The sequence below is a fragment of the Delphinus delphis genome, chromosome 16 (assembly GCF_949987515.2).
Source record: "Delphinus delphis chromosome 16, mDelDel1.2, whole genome shotgun sequence".
Lineage (NCBI taxonomy): Eukaryota > Metazoa > Chordata > Mammalia > Artiodactyla > Delphinidae > Delphinus > Delphinus delphis.
The window spans coordinates 80,323,335-80,339,607 of NC_082698.1; the positions used below are offsets into that span (position 1 = coordinate 80,323,335).

The 16,273-nt window shown below is 44.5% G+C and overlaps 1 protein-coding gene across 2 annotated transcripts in view; it reads left to right on the top strand.

The window, feature by feature from the left end:
* The window catches only part of PCNX2 (pecanex 2), a 274,216-nt gene that overhangs the window by 96,716 nt on the left and 161,227 nt on the right, over positions 1–16,273 (top strand). For both annotated transcript variants that reach the window (XM_060035057.1, XM_060035058.1), the window contains 2 exons: positions 10,725–10,834; positions 12,842–12,938. In XM_060035057.1, the coding sequence (XP_059891040.1) occupies positions 10,725–10,834; positions 12,842–12,938 (207 nt within the window). The remainder of the gene's footprint in view (positions 1–10,724; positions 10,835–12,841; positions 12,939–16,273) is intronic.

Consider the following 16,273-nt stretch of genomic DNA (forward strand, 5'->3'; position numbering starts at 1 on the left):
GGTTACATCATCTGGCAAAGGTGGAAGGATTTTGATGTGTAATTAAGGTACCTAGTCAGTTAGCTTTAAGTCAGTCAAAAGGGAGATTATCTGGATGGGTCTGACCGAATCAGACAAGCCCTTTAAAAGAAGGACTAGAGGTCAGAGACAGAAGAAACAGCAGACACCGTCCCCGTGGCCTCGAAGAAGTAAACAGCTGTGCTGCAAATAGCCTATGCAGAGGACCCCACGTCATAAGGATGGCCTCTCAGATCTGGAGCAGATCCCAGCAAAGCCAGCAAGAAAGTTCAGTCCTATAGCTGCAAGAAACTGAATTCCGCCAGCCAGAAGTGAGGTTGGAAGAGGACTCAAGGCTCAGGTAAGACTGCAGCCCTGGGCAACACTGTGAATTCAGCCTGCTGCGACCCCGAGCAGAGGAGGCGGTCACGCCCAGGTGGCTGAGGCAGGACACCGTGAGATCATACTTTGTGTTGTTTAAGCCACTGTTTGTGGGGATTTGTTACACTGCAGTAGAAAACAAATACAAGTGGAAATTATTATTAGCATTCTTAGTTGATGGTGATGATGTTGATGAACATAATGGTGGTGATGCTAATAGTAATACGCCTGCAAACGAAATCCAAGTTTTAATTCACTTTTATTACACTAGACTCCAGATTGTATTTTATGGCTAGAACCGTGTCACTTCTAGCTGCAAGGGGATGGGAATTACAAGTCTTTCAGCTGCCTGAACAGCTAGTAAGGAAGCGATGACTGGTGGGGAGGAAGGGCAGATGGACGCTAGATGGGCGGTGAGTACTTCCTGTCACATTCCCTTCCTAGAAAGTTAAACGCGTGTCATTGATCTCCAAGCCCAGTTAACACCGGATTGTCGGGATCCTCAAGCTGGAGTTGGATGCCTCTGACAGTGGCACTGGACACTGATTTGGGGGAAAAACAGGAAGAAGAATGAGACCTCAGTTGTTCAAAATGGACTTGCAATTGCTGAGTAAAGTAAGATCTGGAGTCAGGTTTGGGTAGGAAGCAGAGAGTTTGAAAGGGTCCAATCCAAGAAATGTAGTGAAATCAGTATTGGTAGGATTCAGTGGCTGTCCAGTTTGGAGCGGGGAAGTTGGGTGGACAAGAGAATTCAGTACGAGCAGCGGTGGCCCCAGTACAGATGGAGGAATATGCTTGTGCTGTAGCCATGCCAGCAGAAGTCTACCTTCCTTCCAAAGTCCGTGGGCAATATTGTCCTTTTGGTGTTCATGTCAACACTTGTTTATCCTGAATATAATCTGTTCTGTGGGAAATAGATACTCCCACGATAACTAGTACAGAAAAGGCCTCTGTTTCCTCATGTTTAAAATGAGCGATCCCTGCCTTTAAGGTTTGCTATAATCTGAATGTGACAGTGCATGTAAAGTGGCCAGTGAAGCCGTTGCTCGATACGTCGGTGCTATTACTGTTGTTGCTCTTTGTGTGTACTTTTCTTCACCCCCAGTTTCATCGTGAACTCGTGAAGGTCATGACTGCGGTTTATATATGCTTCTTTTCATATTCTGCTAAAAGTCCGGTGTTACATAATAGATGCTCTATATACTTTGGATTGAGTAAATGCAGATAACTGAGAAGAAGGCTATGAGGAGGAAAGTAAATGTCAGTATTTTCCAAAAAGTTCGTGTGTGTGTGTGCGTGTGTGTGTGTGTGTGTGTGTGTGTGCACGCTTATTTATCTATATTTAGCTATGTTGGATGGTGTCTGTCACGTAGGTTTGGACGGTACCTGTCAGTCTTTCTTGCTAGTGAATGAGCTGATTTTCCCCTGATACCTATTCCAAAAAGTAAAACAGTCTTTTTTTAATCTAGCATTTTAGTTATTTTATTTTATTTTATTTCACTGGCCGCACCCTACGGCACGAGGGGTCTTAGTTCCCCGACCAGGAATTGAACCCGTGCCCCCTGTAGTGGAAGCGTGGCGTCCTAACCACTGGACCACCAGGGAATTCCTAGTAAAATAGTCTTGAATCATAAGCATATGCTGCTTTTGCACCAAAATGAAAGAAGAGTATGAGGTGAGGAAAACCTACTTTTAGTAGACAGTGAAGTCTTATTCATCGTATCTGTTACCCTGATCATTCGTTTATTTACTGAACACATGTTGACTGACTGCTGTGAATCAGGCTCCGTGATAGGCCATGGGGCTGCCCCTCTGGGTGTCTAGGGTCTACCAGGAATGTCAACTGGGGCTGCTACGGGCTGAGCACTGGACGCCGGGGAGGGTGCCCAGTGCATGTTTGCAAGTGCCGGCCGGCCGCATGGTGACCCGTGGCCGTGAACTATGAACAGAGTGCAGAGTACAGGACTGGGAGACACATCTGATCTTGCTGAGTTCTGGAGCTTCAAGGGCACAGATCTCCTTTCACTTAAGTCTAAGATTCCTGTCCAAATAGTCCTAGAAGTAGGACTTACATCAGAGAGAAAGTGATATGATCTAGAGCTTATTCTAGGATGTGTGGAAACCTGGGTTCAGAAATGCCTGGATATTCAATGGGCTCAGAAAAATCCATGGCTCTTCCCTTAAAAGAAAGTGTGTGAATCTGATATGAAGGGCATAGCAAAGTGAGAACTTGGTCCATTGGCGTTCCCTTTATAACCAAACCCTCAATTAGTTTGCCCTGTAAATTCCATCATAGAGATGTCTAAACTTTCGAAGGAAAAAAATGCTGAAACTAGGATTCTCTTCAGAAAGTACTTTTATACAAAGCTGAACTTCCCTGTGTATTTCCATCAAAAGAATTCCCAAATGCATATGAAATCTACCACAGAATTGTAGGACTATTAGACAGTTTTATTTCTACCTCATAAAAATATTTCAAAACCTGGGGGAGTTTTATGAGGCCAGCACTCATCTATCCATATCATTCCCAACTCAGGGACCCATGAGACACCTCTCAGAGCAATTAGGGATGTTAATTTTAAGCAAACTGTCACATGGTCTACACTTCATTATCAGTGGGTGATAGATTGTTTAAAACCTTATCTCTCTCCAAAAATAAAATATGTATTTGTGTGCATATGTGTCTGAGTAAATAAATTATATGTATATAATAAAATTCAAGACTAATGTCAATACATGGATGTTTAAAATATGAAAGTTCTTTAAAAAAATCCACTAGAAATGTCAGTCAGTACTTCCTCTCTTCCTTTCTGCTTCTCTCTGCAGAAATGAGACTCACCACTGAACTAAACCTTTCAGATAGACACCCAGTGCATTTGATCCTTTTGTTTCAAAATCTCTCTTCACGTCAGTGGTTCTCTTCTTCCTCAAGTGTCAACATTTTCTTCTTTATCCCAAAATAAAAATTAAAATAAAAACATCCTCAAATGCATTTTTTTTTACTGTATTTCTGACTCAACAAGCTCAACTCCTGCTAGAAGTTTGGTTCCTAGGTGCTCCTGCAGCTGTGGAAAGTCCCATCAACTTCCCTGTTGGTCTTTTTTTTTTTTTTCAATATTTAATTTTATTTCTTTTTGGCTGTGTTGGGTCCTTGTTGCTGTGCATGGGCTTTCTCTAGTTGTGGCAAGCAGGGGCTGCTCTTCGTTGCAGTGCACAGGCTTCTCATTGCAATGCCTTCTCTTGTTGCAGAGTGCGGGTTCTAGGCTCGCGGGCTTCAGTAGTTGCAGCTCGTGGGCTCAGTAGTTGCAGCACGTGGGCTTAGTAGTTGCAGCTCATGGGCTAAGTAGTTGCAGCATACGGGCTCAGTAGTTATGGTATGCGGACTCAGTAGTTGTGGCTCGCGGGCTCAGTGATTGTGGCATGTGGGCTCAGTGGTTGTGGCTCGCAGTCTCTAGAGTGCAGGCTCAGTAGTTGTGGCATGCGGGCTCAGTAGTTGCGGCTTGTGGGCTAAGTAGTTGTGGCACATGGGCTCAGTAGTTATGGCATGTGGACTCAGTAGTTGTGGCTCACGGGCTCATTGGTTGTGGCACGCGGGCTCAGTAGTTGTGGCTCGCGAGCTCAGTAGTTGTGGCTCACGGGCTCAGTGGTTGTGGCACACGGGCTCAGTAGTTGTGGCTTGCGAGCTCAGTAGTTGTGGCTCCTGGGCTCTAGAGCACAAGCTCAGTAGTTGTGGCACACGGGTTTAGTTGCTCTGTGGGATCTTCCTGGGCTAGGGCTTGAACGCAGGTGGGGTGACTTAGGACTGAACAGCCTGGAGAGGGATCGGGAGATTAAGGAATGGAAAAAAGGGGCAAAGCCATTTTATCTTGCTGTGTTCCCCGCCCCCAAATCTTAATTCTGTAAAATGATTCTGAAGAGTTCCTTCTTGTTCTCAGTTTATTTAGTTGTGTGTGTGTTAAATTGCAGAGATGTTAAAATAGTAATATGTTCCTACACAATGAAAGCGTAAGGAGAAAAGCTTTCATCAAGTTTCTCTTCCTTCCTTCTTTCTCAGGTGAGCTTGTCTCTTACCTCTCCATGGAAAATATCTGTGTTTTGAAATAATTTGGGAAAAGGAAATGCTAATGTTTTCCTAATTGTACCTTATTGAATCATCAATGTCAGGAAGTTCTTCCTTAAATTACATCCAGAGTCCCTTGCTGAGGTTGAAGCTTATTTCCTTTAGTTTTATCTTCAGAGTCGATGGCGCCCAGCCACCTCTCTTCCCAGTGCAGAAAATTATGGGTTGATAAACCATAAAGGTCATTTTCTTTCAGTGTTTCTTCATGCTTAACTATTTCCCATTCTTTTATCTATATATCTAGATGCTTAACAGTGGTACCTTTAGAATTGCACCAGCCGTACCCATCCTGAAGCATGTCCAGGCCATGCTTGAATGCAGGGTCCTGCAACATCGAAGCATTTTACCCTTGCATGGCTTGGAATATGGTCTTCCCAGGTTCATTCCCAATCACTTTTACAATCCAGCTCCTTGCTCAGTCATTCATGGAGCTTCCTCTGAGCTCCTCTCAGATGACTTCTTCCTCTGGGCTATCACCCTACCATGTGTTACAACAAACCCCAACACAGGCAGTTAACTGAAAAGATGTCCAGCACTATTGAATGGGGGATGATACATGAATGAAACAACCTGGAAAGCTGGAAACTTCTAATTTATAGTGATCCCAAGCCTTTTAATTTATTATTTATTTATTTATTTTGGCTGTGTTGGGTCTTCGTGGCTGCGTGAGGGCTTTCACTAGTTGCGGCGAGCAGGGGCTACTCTTCATTGTGGTGCGCGGGCTTCTCATTGCAGTGGCTTCTCTTGTTGCGGAGCACAGGCTCTAGGTGCACGAGCTTCAGTAGTTGCAGCACACGGGCTTAGTAGTTGGGGCACATGGGTTCAGTAGTTGTGGCTCACAGGCTCTAGAGTTCAGGCTCAGTAGTTGCAGTGCACAGGCTTAGTTGCTCTGCAGCATGTAGGATCTTCCTGGACTAGGGATTGAACCCGTGTCCCCTGCATTGGCAGGCGGATTCTTAACCACTGCGCCAAGCCTTTTAAATGGAAAGTCATGAGATGTCCACATACTGTGCACAGTGAGCTGTACAAGTACTTAGGGTGGTGTAAGATACAGTGCACTGAACCAGGGCTTGGTCGGTCTTGCCACCTTTGGTAAGTCTTTTCCATTCTCCCTGTCTTCTTACTTGACCAATAATTTGGTCCAGGGGTGAGGTTGGCTCAGTTGAGATCTCTTCCAAATCTAAAATAATCTTTCCTGAAGAGAGCATGGTTTTGCAAACTTTGGCATTCTAAACACGAAAAAATAACTCATGTATCTATCCAAATAGTCCTTCCTATCCTTGCTTCCCTGAGAAATTTGCCTCCTATTTTATATATTATGTAACTGTATCTGTTGAAAAAATGAACAAGTTAAGAACTTGGAGCTTGAGGGGATTTCCAGTAGTAAGCCTAAGAAGATCCTGGTGGTCTGCCTTTTTACAATCTGCCCAAGCTCAGGTGAGCCCCGGTTCTTTCTAAGAAAGAGTTGTGTGAAGATCTGAGGTTGAGGGAGAAAACACACAAAGCCACACCTGGAATATGGATTCCTCGCGATCCTTCACCCCATGCTTCTTCTTGGAAGAAGAAGTACGCCATTCTGGCGTCACCTCACTTTTACATTGTTGAAGAAAATATTCATTCCTTCTGTCCTGTCCCTGCGGCCACAGTGCTGTTCATTCATGTCTAACAATTTATCTTGAAGCTATTGGTTATGCTCAAAGAAATCACATGTATGGAAGGATGAATGTAGACTTTTACTAATACAGGACAGACACCAGAAGGAATGCAACAGATTAAAATAACAAATGAGAACTACCCCTAATAAGGTCTGTCAGTTCAGATTGTACACCTTGACATAATAATATCATATCTTGGCAAGGTCAGATTTGCATTTTGTAGAAGACTTCCTGTTTTCTTATTTTCTGTCTGTAGTACACAAACAGAAGGATATAAGGGATCTACAGAAATCATTGTTTTTCTCTTGGACTCTCAGAGAAGGACCCTACTAAAGGTCAATTCTAATTCTTTTCAGGCAATGTGATTTTGTTGCAGTCCTCAGTCCTCTTGTGTATCTGCTCTGGTCTGAATGTTTGTGTTCCCCTAAATTCATATGTTGAAATCCTAACCCCAAAGATGATGGCATTAAGAGGTGGGGCCTTTGGAAGGTGATTGGGTCATGAGGATGACACCCTTGTGCTTGGTATTAGTGCCCTTCTGAAACAGGCCAGAAAATCGCCCTCGCCCCTTCCATTATATGAAGATATGCCAGCTGTGAACCAGAAGGTGGATTCTCACCAGACACCAAATTTGCTGGCACCTTATCTTGGCCTTCCCAGCCTCCAGAGCTGTGAGCAGTACATTTCTGCTGTTTATGACATCATATGTCTATGATATTTGTTCTAGCAGCCTGAATCTACTGAGACAGTATCTTAGTAAAGCATATAGTCATAGCAAACATTCATTGAGCATTTTAGACTGGCTACTAAGTATTTTACACACAATATTTCATGCAATATTTACACCAACCGTAAGTGGTATTATCTAAGATAAGGAAACTGAGGCTTAAAAGCTTGCGTAGTATCTTTGTGCTAATAGTCAGCAGAGTTGGGATTGAAGCTGGCAGTCCTAGCCAGAGCCCATGCTTTGAACTACTGCTCTGCACTGGGCAAGACCAACCTTCTGTGTCCTGAGATACCTAAATGAAATGATCCGTGCGGTTCCCTTCTTAGGTCTGCATCATAGAGTGAGGCAGTGATGGGTGCTCAAATCCAGAGCATCAGCTCCATACATATTCAGTAAGGGCCTTTCAGGGCCTGGACCCTGCACAGGGTGCTCAGAATACACTGGGGTGAAACAGACGAGTCCCTGCCGTCAACGGGCTTGACCAGTGGAAGGATCATGGGTTAATCACACAATCTTCATACAGATCTGTAGTCACAAGCAGAGATAAATGCTGGGAAGTAGAAGGGGGACAACGTCCCTCTCCTCTAACCCCAATGGGAAAATATCTGTTTCCCATTAGATATTTTTACCTCCTCTTCCCTTTTCTACCAACTGCTATTTTAGTAGGTAAAGAGGGAGGGCCCCTCAGTACTAGGAGGGGTAGCTGCCCTTTCACGTTTGTACTGCAGGGATTTAATTAAGTAGAGAATAAATGAGAGAAGAATTAGATAAGGGGTATTGGGTGAATCAAAGTAGGTAAACTTAATTATTTAAATATATTTAGTTTGGCTTTAATTTATTCTCTGCAAAGACCATCCATCATGGGCGCTCTTTCTTTTCCAATTAATAAAAAACGAACATCGACGTACTGCTTTGCAGTGTGCAAGGCCGTTTCAAATCTCATCAAGGCATTGCAGCAATATTTCAAGAAGAGTGTCATTGTCACCTTTTTTACAGAAGCAGAAGCTGAGCCAATGCGAAGTTAAGTCCCTTCCACAGAATCATTCATTCCAGGAAGTGATGAGCCTGGAATTCACTTCCGCCGATGCGTATTCCCCTGACTTTTCCTTTGTTCCGTGCAGGGACCATTATTTCCATGGTCATGGTTACTAAATCCTTCTCATAGTGATTTTTTTCTAGTGTTTGCATTTTTTTATGGGCTGCATGTGAAAGGAAGCCCTCCGTCTTCACGAAATTGTGTCTAAAACATGCAGCAGAGGCAAACGCAGAGGAAACAGTGGGAGGAAATAGCATTTAGCAGGTTTTTCTCTTTCGGAAAACTTTTTGGCTGTGTTTTTGTAACAGCCAAGTATGAAATAAAAGGGGAGAAGCTGCAGGTGGGCGTCCGGGGCAGGGAGAGGAGGAACAGACGTGAGGATGGCTGGGGTCAGCTCCATCCACCCACGGCACCCCAGAGCCCAGCTTGGTCCTCGGGAAGCCCCTGCAGGGGAAGGACTGCGTTCTCCACGTTTCTTCTGTGCGGGGCTCCACTTAAACGCCAATCCCTGGACTCACTGGAGCCTCTGCTGCTTGCCTGGTGAGCACCCAGCAGCAGGCACCTCACCATCCATCGCCTGTCACACTTTATTACAGTTACTTATGTTCTTCCCTCCCCAGACACCTGTGCTGTCCTCCTCCGAGGTGTGCTGCTTGGTGCCTGACACATAGCAAGTGGCCAATAAATGTTTCATGAATGAACTTTCAAGAAACAATAAAATTCCCAAGTTCCAGAATAAATTGTCTGTTATTGGGGGTGCTGTTTGAATGAAAAAAATTAGTTTTCAGGTCATGAGATACCTTCCCTCTAATAGTCTAATCATTTCTGTGACGTTTCACTGCCTGATACACATTTGCTCTAAGCTACTTAATGTCTTCACCCTCTTTTCTTGCTGAAACATTTTTTTCCGCAGAGGTCATAGAAGACGGACTGGTGTAATCATGAAAACTGAAACCTTATTCTCTCAAGGACAGGTTGATGTGCCAACATTGGTGCCAAGTACAGGGAAGAGATGCAAACTGCCCCTCTGCAGGGAATCCAGAGGGGGCAAGTCCTACCCATGCCCATAACAGGAGTGAGATATCTTAAATGCTGAAGAAAACGTGTTTAACGATGGTTCTGATGCAAGGGGAGAGCTTTTATCTGCCTGGGAAATGAGGGAGACAGCACCAGGCAGGTGGGACTTCTTATACTGGGCACTGAAGCATGGGTAGGAGTTCACCAGGCAGTGGAGAGTGGACTAGGGTCAGAGTGGAAGAGCTCTCTGGGCAGATGCAGCTTTGTGTGCGAAGGCAGGGGGGCCAGGAAGCAACACATCTTTATGGTTTTGCTGCTGTGCTTCTACTAAATGTGCAGAAGGAGGCTGAAAAGTTGAACTAGGGCTGGATCCTAATTGGCTTCGCTAGCTTCCTGTGGAGCAGATTTTTTCGGTAGGCAATGAGGAATCGCTGAAAAATACTGAGTGAAGGGCAGTTGTGATTGACTTGCCTTTTATGGGTAGAGGACCACTCTTTTGTGTTGTGGAGGGTGAATCGTGGAGTCGGTGGAGTGGGGAGGGATATGGAGATTGCAAGATCTTCCCACTATGAAGCTATTAACAGTAGCCCCGGAACAAGGCAGTGGATGCCTGACCCAGTACGATGCAATGAAAGGAAGGGCAAATTGGAGATGCATTGAAAGATGTATCAGTAACACATTAGGACCAGCTGACTGTGGGGATGATGGACAGGGAGCAGCCCAGGACAGTCTGGCTCAGAGCCCTGGGTACCAGTCACCAAGAAGGGGCTGTGTTGAACCGTCTCATACCAAAAGCTTAAAGAAATGGCCCAGCATACAGAAAAGTACCCTTGCAGCAACCCCTGCCTATGTATTATTTTCCCTTTCTAAAGAAGAGGAAACTAACACGATGCTCAGAGATGTTAAGTAACTTAGCCAAGGCCACACAGCTCATCCGTGGCAGGACCAGGATTCAAATCCAGGTCTGCCCAGCTTGAAGCCCATGCTGTGAGGAGGTGCTGTACCCACGGGGGAGGGGCTGCCCCATGTGACAGATGCACTGGCTGGTGAGGAGCCTCTTGCAAGGCTGGTGGGCACCGAAGGAGAGAATAGAGCGCCATGGCTTTCCAGGGTAATGGGGGGGAGGGGGCCTTTGCATTTAATTTTTTAGATTTTATTTATTTATCGATTTATTTTTTTTGTGGTACGCGGGCCTCTCACTGCTGTGGCCTCTCCCACTGTGGAGCACAGGCTCCGGACGCGCAGGCTCAGTGGCCATGGCTCACGGGCCCAGCCGCTCCGTGGCACGTGGGATCTTCCCGGACCGGGGCACGAACCCGTGTCCCCTGCACCGGCAGGCGGACTCTCAACCACTGCGCCACCAGGGGAGCCCTGTCTACTACCTTTTGAATAAATAAACATTAAATAAACATTAAGAAATACAGTTTTTATGTGATTATTATTATATTTAATTCAAAAGAGGCAACACATGTTTAATGCTACATCTTATAAAAATCCTAAACTGAATTTCAGAAAAGGTGATGTTAATGTGTTTTCATAAATATGCACCATTTGTTTCAAATGTACCCCCGCCCCCCATAGCCAATCCCTTGTCAAAATCCATGCTTGTACATTCACAGGCTAGGTTTCTGGGGAGCCAGCAGGTGCTTGGATGCCCGTTGGCAGGAGTGATCACAGGACACTGCGTCCACCAGCTGGACCTCAGGGACACCTGCTAAGCGTTTTCTAGATGCGATCCTGCTCTTCTGCACCCAGGCGTGGAGTGACTTGGCTCTCTGATCTTTTGCTCAGGAACCCTGGAGCACGCAGCACATCCCAGCACTGTTCTCTGCCTTCTGTGGCCTCTTGGTTGCGCTTTCCTACCATCTGAGCAGACAGAGCAGCGACCCCTCTGTGCTCCTGTGAGTAACGCAGACACACACACCACACACCGACACACACCACACACAGACACAGACACCACACACAGACACACACACACACAGACACAGAGACACACACACACAGACACAGAGACACACACCACACACACACCACACACAGACACACCACACACACCACACACACAGACACACACACCACACACACAGACACACCACACACACCACACACACACACACACACCCCCCCCCACACACACACACATACACACCACACACACACCACACACACACACACCACACACACACCATACACACACACACAGACACACACACACACCACACACACACCACACACACCACACACACACACCACACACACACCACACACACACCACACACACACCACACACACCACACACACACAGGCACCACACAGACACACACACACACCCCCCACACCCCCCCAACCCCCCCCACCCCCCCACACACACAGCCGTCCCCTGGGCCTGCAGCCTTGCTCTCTCATCCAGAGCTCATGGTGCTTGGACTCTTTCCCGTTAAACCAGCTGGGTCCTGGGTGATGGTGGGAGAAATGCAGGACCGACCGGAAATGAATGAAAATCAGGGGTCAAGTTCTAGGGCACATATAACCCTTGCTCTGGTGCTTTTGGAGTGAAATTCGCAAGGCCAGGAACAGATGGCCTCTTGCACCCGAGCCCTGTCTTTGACTTTCCCTCGGTGAGTCATACGAGAAGCACCAACCTTCGCAAGTACCCTCTCTGGGTCCACAAAGTGGCATCACTGCCTTTATGCCAGGCAGCTGCCCTGGGGAGACTAGACTGGCATCTCTGAAAGGAAAAGTTTTGTTCTGTTGTGTTTTGCTCTTAGTGTGGCAGTGCCCTCTGGATTTAAAGTGGAGTGTGTGCCAAAGTTTTAAAAGGCATTTACTAATAACGCTTAGTCCCTTGAGAATATATTTTCCAGTCTTCCCTTTATCTGTTATCTCTCAAGTTTTTGATAAACATGCACTTTGGAACTGAAAACCCTTCATGTGATGCCACAGTTTCAGGGACCAGTCAGTCAATCCAGTCAATCAATCATCTCATGTAACTTCTCCACACTTAACGGGAGATATTGACTTAAGATAACCATAACTGTTTGGGGGCCGAAAAATTATAATTTTAGGCCGTCAGGTACAGCAAGATGAAAGGCGTGGAAAATGGGGAAAGGTTAAATGTTGATAGCACAAATTTTCTTATCAAATATTGTTCTGTATTTTGGTCTGACCGAAATAGAGGATCTCCATGAGCTTAGCTAGCAGTAGGCAGTCGGGGGTACCGATACCTCCTGTGGTCCTCAACAGCTTCACAGTAAGTCCCCTACACAGGAACCTTCAAGTTGTGAACTTTCAAAGATGCAAACGTGTGTTCGCATTTCCAGTCACGTCAGGCGTGCGTGAAATTGCAGCTTGCCCTCCGTCTCCTGTTGCTGATGGACGATCCTTCAGCTCTGCCATCTCCCACCTCCTCTCCCTACCCCAGTCAGGACCTCTTCTTGCCTGTTCACTCGATACCCGCCCCAGTATGCCAGGTGTTGTACTGGACTACTGTACTTTTCAAGGGACTGTACTGTAAGATTAAAAATGTTTTCTTTATTTTTTTCTGTTTTTTATGTATTATTTGTGTGAAAATTATTATAAACCTATTACAGTACAGTCCTAGATAGCCGATTGTGTTAGTTGGGTACCTAGGCTAACTCTGTTGGACTTAGGAATACCCTCTTGGAACGGAACTCGTTCATATGTAGGGGACTTACTGTAATCAGGATGGAATTTGAAGTTCAACCGTTGTCTTTGTGGTCACTTGAACACGCACCTCTTTTTCTTTATTACGAATTATCTAAAGGAGAGAGCGCTGGCTTTTGTCATTTGTGAGTGTGAGGTCTAAGGTGAAGCTGTTTACCTCAAACCTTGCAATAGGCACATATTTTAAAAACTAAAACCCGTGTGTGTTTTTCCATTTTCAGGTCCTTTATTCAGTGCAGATTGCTTCATAAGTTTTTACATCAAAATCTGGAAGAGTTGGCTGCAGACCCTCTCCCCAAGAAGATGAAAGATTCTGTGGTGAGACATTTGTGTTGTATAATGTATGCAGGGCCACCACTTGACTTGGTGTGGAATAGACCATGAGCTGCCTGCCCCGTGTGGACCCTCTGAGCCTCTGGAGGGTGGATGCGGTGCACACCTGCCACAGGTGCTCACTTGGTCCTCAACTGATGCAGTTTGCCTGGATATTCAAATGAGCCCTGTTCAGACAATTCCGCCCACTGCTGGCCCCAAGCAGCAGGTGGGATGGGCGTGAAGAAAAGCTTGTCAATTAAACATTCAGCCAAACTGCATTCTTGATGTGCCCTGCCCACCCCACTACCACTCTCCTCTCCACATCCTTGCCTTAGCCTCGTGCTGAGCTCAGGGAACTCTTTCCTGGGTCTTTTGGTTCAAGGCTGACATCTGTAAATCCCTTGGGAGGGGCGCTTGGGCTTTAGACTTATGTCTGGGATGTTGCAGAAGGAGCCACCGTATTGGTTGGAGCACAGGAGAGGGAAAGGAAGGAGGAAAAGAAGGAAGAAAGAAAGAAAGAAAAGGTTGTGAAAGAATGATGCTTTCTCTGTTCACCAGGGAAATGGCTTGGAGCAGGTATATCTCTTTGATATCAACGTCCAAACCTTAATAGTTTGAAAAGCAATGCTCATTGGTCACATAATCTCCCATTCGAGTACTGAGCTTGGAGCAGTCTGCTGCCTCCCAGCCATGCTTCTTCTGAATTTTTAAGAATGACAGATCAAAGGAAAAGCAGTTAATGGGCTATTGATTGCGAGCGCCTCTAGGAGCCATGTCTCATTTGTCCTGGTCTCCACAGTATCTGTGCCTCATGGATACCCAGTACATTCCGTTGAATTTAGATGAGTTAAATTGCAATCCACCATTTCGAGACAATATGCAAGACTCATAGCAACATGACAGCATTTAAAAGAATTCATACTCAGACCTCTGTGCCTTTGAGTGTGGTTACAATTCAAGCGAAAGCACTGAGGCTTGTCTGTCACCAAAGGGAATGAAAACACAAATCACTAGGAATAAGGGTTCGTTAATTGCTGAATTAATTTTCTCCTTCTAGTTTTATTGAGGTATAATTGACATTCAGCACTGTGTGATTGTGTCACAAAGGCTGAGATACACTTGAAAGCAAGGTGTGAGGTGAAGCTTCCAGAGCTGATGAGATGGCAGATAACAGAGAAGACATTTGACATCCAAAAGTAGCATCAACAACCTGACCTCTAATATTTACACCAGGAAACTTAGAGGGACGAGCTCAAACTCACATTCCCAGATGGATTTCTGTGAAAGTCCTGGGGGCCCGAAGTCTACCCAAGAGTTTCCCATGGATATTTGAAAAAACTATCCCCACAGATGTTCCTTGATTTCATGAATGATGAAGATGCTTTCTCATTTATTGCGGTAAAAATAATGTATAAATTACAATGAAATCTGACAAGAAATTTGCCTAGCAGACATTTCATTAGCATGATTAGCTGTGATGGGTTAGGTGTTGCCTTACTTGGTTTTAATATACTTTGAAATGCTTTGTACCATGTCGAGCGCATACCTTGTAGGTGATTTACTATGATGTGTGTGTTCCTCTCTCTGAAAAGTCTTCTCATCTCATTATAACATTTTCACGAGGCTCTCAGGTTCAGCTTCTACATTTTGATGTGTAACACCTTTCATGTCATCGTGCAGGGATGAAATTTCCCTCCTTGTTTCTGATTTTGTTTCTTTATGTCTCTCTCTGGCTCTCTTATTCTCTCTTTGTCTCTCTCTCTCCCTGTCTCTGTCTCTCTTCCCTTACATTTTAGTTTATATGAGAAACCCCTAGGGAGCCTCATTTGATCTGTTTTCCAGACCTTCCTTCTATTCTGATCCACTTGGCCTGGGGCAGGGCCTGGGGATCTGCATATTAATGAGACTGTCCACCCAGGTGATTCTGTTCAGGGGACCCACAGACTGTGCTTTAAGGCACATTGATCTAGAAATGGAGATAACCAGAGCTCTGTCAGTGGGTTTATTCTATATGAGCAACACAGGTTATGCACACAAAGTTTATTACCACAGTTCAATGGTTAATAAAAATATAAACTTTCCACTAGTGGTTTGCCAGCTTAGTCGTTTTCCATATGCCTTATTAGCACGGTCTTTCCGTTTGTACCCTTACTCATTTTCATCACTTTCAATGGTTTTTTTTTTTTTAATAGATCTTTATTGGAGTATAATTGCTTCACAATACCATGTTAGTTTCTGTTGCACAACAAAGTGAGTCAGCCATAGGCATACACATGTCCCCATATCCCCTCCCTCTTGAGCTTCCCTCCCACCCTCCCTATCCCACCCCTCTAGGTCATCGCAAAGCACGGAGCTGATCTCCCTGTGCTATGCTGCTGCTTCCCACTAGCTAACTATCGCATTCAGGTTTGTTACTTTCATTGTATCTAGAGGCAAACAAACAAAATTAATTTTTATCTGTATTATTCAGACAGCTTCTTTTAAACAATTGGTTGTATCACATAGATTTTTCCAGCCCCCATGCTGTCTAAATCTACTGGGTGTGTAGTGTTGGATCAGGGCTTCTTAAACTTCTTTTTAGGGTTGGAGCATGAAGTGTTACATAAAATGCCACAGTGGATTTAAAACATTCTGTGTACTAAGAGCTAATAGAGTCATTAGCTAATCATGCATGGATTTATCATTAAAATAGGCAACAAAACATTAATTTTATTGAATAGTGTTTTAGAAATTCTGGCTAGTGTTAAGTCCTGAAAGAGAAAGACGTGTAGATTACATTATTACATACGTAAAGAATGCATAGAAAAGTTTATTGAAGTCGACTGTGATTAATAAGAGAATTCATAAATACCACCAGAGACAAAAAAAATCAGAAAAACAAGAGCATTCTAACATATCAGAAATAACCATAGAAGATATAATGAAAACACGATTGAACTCATGATAGAAAACAAGAGCATTCTAACATATCAGAAATAACATAGACGATATAACGAAAACATGGTTGAAGTCACGATAGAAAACAAGAGCATTCTAACATATCAGAAATAACATAGAAGATATAACGAAAACACGATTGAACTCACGATAGAAAACAAGAGCATTCTAACATATCAGAAATAACATAGAAGATATAACGAAAACACGATTGAACTCATGATAGAAAACAAGAGCATTCTAACATATCAGAAATAACATAGAAGATATAACGAAAACACGATTGAACTCACGATAGAAAACAAGAGCATTCTAACATATCAGAAATAACCATAGACGATATAACAAAAACATGGTTGAACTCACGATAGCAACAAAATCTATGAGTTGATAATAGAATG